Genomic DNA, 2,841 nt, shown 5'->3' on the forward strand with positions numbered 1-2,841 from the left:
AAATTCTATTTAGATTAAAATACTTGCTTACACAAAACATATTAAGGGTGGTATTGATTTGTATCATATTACATGTCTAACCGAAGTGTATCATTGACCAATTCAGTTAGTGAGCTACTTTTCGCAAATGAAATTGTAATTATTTCCACACACTGTGTCGTACCACGTGAAGTTATATGAGCCGTGATGTAACAAAGCACATTCTCCGGCACTGACAGGCCTGCCTTTATACCAGTCTGCAAGTACAGAGGACGGTTAGTTACATGCTTTTTGCATAAATATTGGTGTTTTTGTTGTTTATCAGAATAACTCTAAGTACAAACTGCATGATAATACTGTAAGTGAAGCTTAAGTTGGTGGATGCAATTTTTATGGAAGGCATTGGGTACATCCGTTACTTAAAATTCGTACAAGATATTTTGTATTTCACGATTCTTATTACAGCTAATATGTTGACATATACGTAACGCCATTTCTGCACTAAATATTGTTATCATCAGCATCTCTGTTGTGAAGATTTCATGCATTTAACAGATATCATTGTATGCGAACCTCTTTTTTATAATGCAGGTAAATTTGTACAAAAACTTGATAAGCTGACGATATGTTTTTGTTTCATCTTCTGACGATCTAAAAATAGTATATATAGTATATATATATGTATACAGCGAACAATAGCCTTGTATTAAGCATCGGTCTCTTGTATTTATATCTACAACTGATACTACCACCTATTGTTATACATACCAGTAAAGGTGGGCCTAGAGCCATCGTTCCAGACCCAATTACCTGCGACTGCGTCGTGCGTAAGACCAACCCACCAGTGTCGAGCTGTAGAGAAGTACAGAAAGCAACACTATAAATCACAAGCTTATCAACATATATCAATGCCTCTTGTCCATGCAAAGTTAGTTTTAAACAATTGTAGGAATAATTAAAATACTATATTCTGATATTTTTTTTAATTTCATCAAAAGAAATTAACAAATACCGATCCGTGCCTTTTAACTAATAAAGCAAACGTTTAAGTGTACGTACATATCATTTCACGAGCCATGTCTTTGAGAAATGTGTTTTCTTCCTCATCATTGATGTAGACAAGGTGACTGTCGCTGTCCTCACAGACTTTCTGAAGAAAGAGTCATGGGCGACAGCTTTAGAGTATATTGTCTTAATAAGAAAAAGGACATGTAAATGTAGTTCTAACAGTGAGAGTATTTGTTGCCGATTTGCATTATATAAATACTATTCATTGCATTATGATACACTACTTACATTACGTTGAAAGAGAAGATTATATACGACTTTTTGTCAGAAAGAAATCTCTGTCTCAAATTTCACATATAAGTCTGTAATCACTGACCCATATTATATGCACGCCGTGTTCATATTAAACATGACAGAAAACAATCCAGTAGTCAAACATTTAAAAATAACCACGTTTTCCCCCGTACAGGTTCAAAGCCAATGACCATTGGCAATGAAAACTAGTGCGTGTGTGCACAGCTTCACACTTATCGCACAAATCCCGAAAGAAATAAAACGTAAATGGTATATCTTATCACATTAAGCATTAGCCTGAGAAAACTTCAGAATTATAATAAAAAATAATAGATAAACCCTTAAACTCTTAAAGTACTTCTATGATTAGGGATCGCACCAGAGTACCTAATGCAGAAAACAACTAAATTATTATGTAGTTATTGTTTTAAACGATAGCAATCCCATACAGTCTGCCCTAGAAAATAAAGGGTTTGTGTGATAATATAGTTTCATAATGAAAACATCATGAAATTCATTGTTTTCATTGTGTATGACGGTTTCCATACTTGATGGAAAACACAAAATATATTAATACCGGTATTTAACTTTAAATGTAAATGTTATACGCTACAGTTAAACAAAGATCATATTAAACGTTACATGAAAGGAAAATATATACATCTGACATCCGTATTCGTTGTCCAATGTTTGAAAAATAATGACAATGATAATGATTACCAGAATCGACAAAAATTACTTGCGCGGCTGCAAATTTCATAGTTTCCTTTCCATAGAGATAACATGAGTCCTGGAAATACAGCCACCTATCTGGACACTCTGGTAGACAACAATGTTTGTATTTTAATAAATCATTAATCACACATTATCCAGCGTATTCTTCACGTCATGGATTAAATGCAACCAGATAAAAAAATAATCGCAAAAAGATTAATTAAAACACAAATCTTAATAAAATTGCAAAACGGGATCAAATCATCAAGACCCGATAACTTTTAATATCAGTAATTATATTCGTATATTCATCTTTTTGTTCACTTTAAGTACCCATCATAACAAAAGCTAAATAATAAACGTGGTATGTTTCAATAATGTACACGCATAAGTGTTTATAAAATATGGTTACCTCTTCCAAGAGCGTTTTTCAATAGTTCCAAACTCTTTGACACAGTTGTTGCCAGGTCCGATGCGCAGGAACTTGGAAGAACTGTGTTACCTTCACAGGCAACTTTCAAAATAAAGCAGAATGCAAAAATCAACGCCAACTTCATTTTGTCTTCGCGAGGCAAAGTAAATCCGCAGTATTAAAAAGGACGTCCGCTTGCTCATATTTAAATATTTTGCAACAATAGGTGTTGATCAAGGTGTGAAGTGTAACCAATAGCTGTTCTGTGCTTTGTCAGGATATTTTCAATTGCATGTGTTACATCATTAGCGACAACAAAATGATAATTAAAAGTGACATTTATATGGCCTTGTATAACAAAACGAGATGGCTTAGCATGTTTTATGTTCGATAACATCTCAAAATGATATGGGACGCACTTTAATAGTAATTAC

At 33.5% G+C, this 2,841-nt stretch overlaps 1 protein-coding gene across 1 annotated transcript; it reads right to left on the bottom strand.

Annotated features, from left to right (window-relative positions):
- Positions 1-1,024: 1,024 nt before the first annotated feature.
- LOC128229706 (killer cell lectin-like receptor subfamily E member 1) lies at positions 1,025-2,552 on the bottom strand. Its single transcript, XM_052941509.1, has 3 exons — positions 2,408-2,552; positions 2,021-2,100; positions 1,025-1,129 (listed from the first exon to the last, which is right to left on the bottom strand). The coding sequence occupies exons 1-3, from the start codon at positions 2,550-2,552 to the stop codon at positions 1,025-1,027; spliced, it is 330 nt and encodes a 109-aa protein (XP_052797469.1).
- Positions 2,553-2,841: the final 289 nt, after the last annotated feature.

This window comes from Mya arenaria, chromosome 4 (assembly GCF_026914265.1).
Source record: "Mya arenaria isolate MELC-2E11 chromosome 4, ASM2691426v1".
NCBI lineage: Eukaryota > Metazoa > Mollusca > Bivalvia > Myida > Myidae > Mya > Mya arenaria.

What these genes read in the sequence shown, in the direction of transcription:
- LOC128229706 (XM_052941509.1), bottom strand. Translation starts at nt 2,552, where the DNA reads ATGAAGTTGGCGTTGATTTTTGCATTCTGCTTTATTTTGAAAGTTGCC. An exon ending in GAAAAACGCTCTTGGAAGAG is followed by an intron (nt 2,101 to 2,407) that starts GTAACCATATTT and finishes GTTGTCTACCAG; the next exon opens with AGTGTCCAGATAGGTGGCTG. An exon ending in TGAAATTTGCAGCCGCGCAA is followed by an intron (nt 1,130 to 2,020) that starts GTAATTTTTGTC and finishes CTCTTTCTTCAG; the next exon opens with AAAGTCTGTGAGGACAGCGA.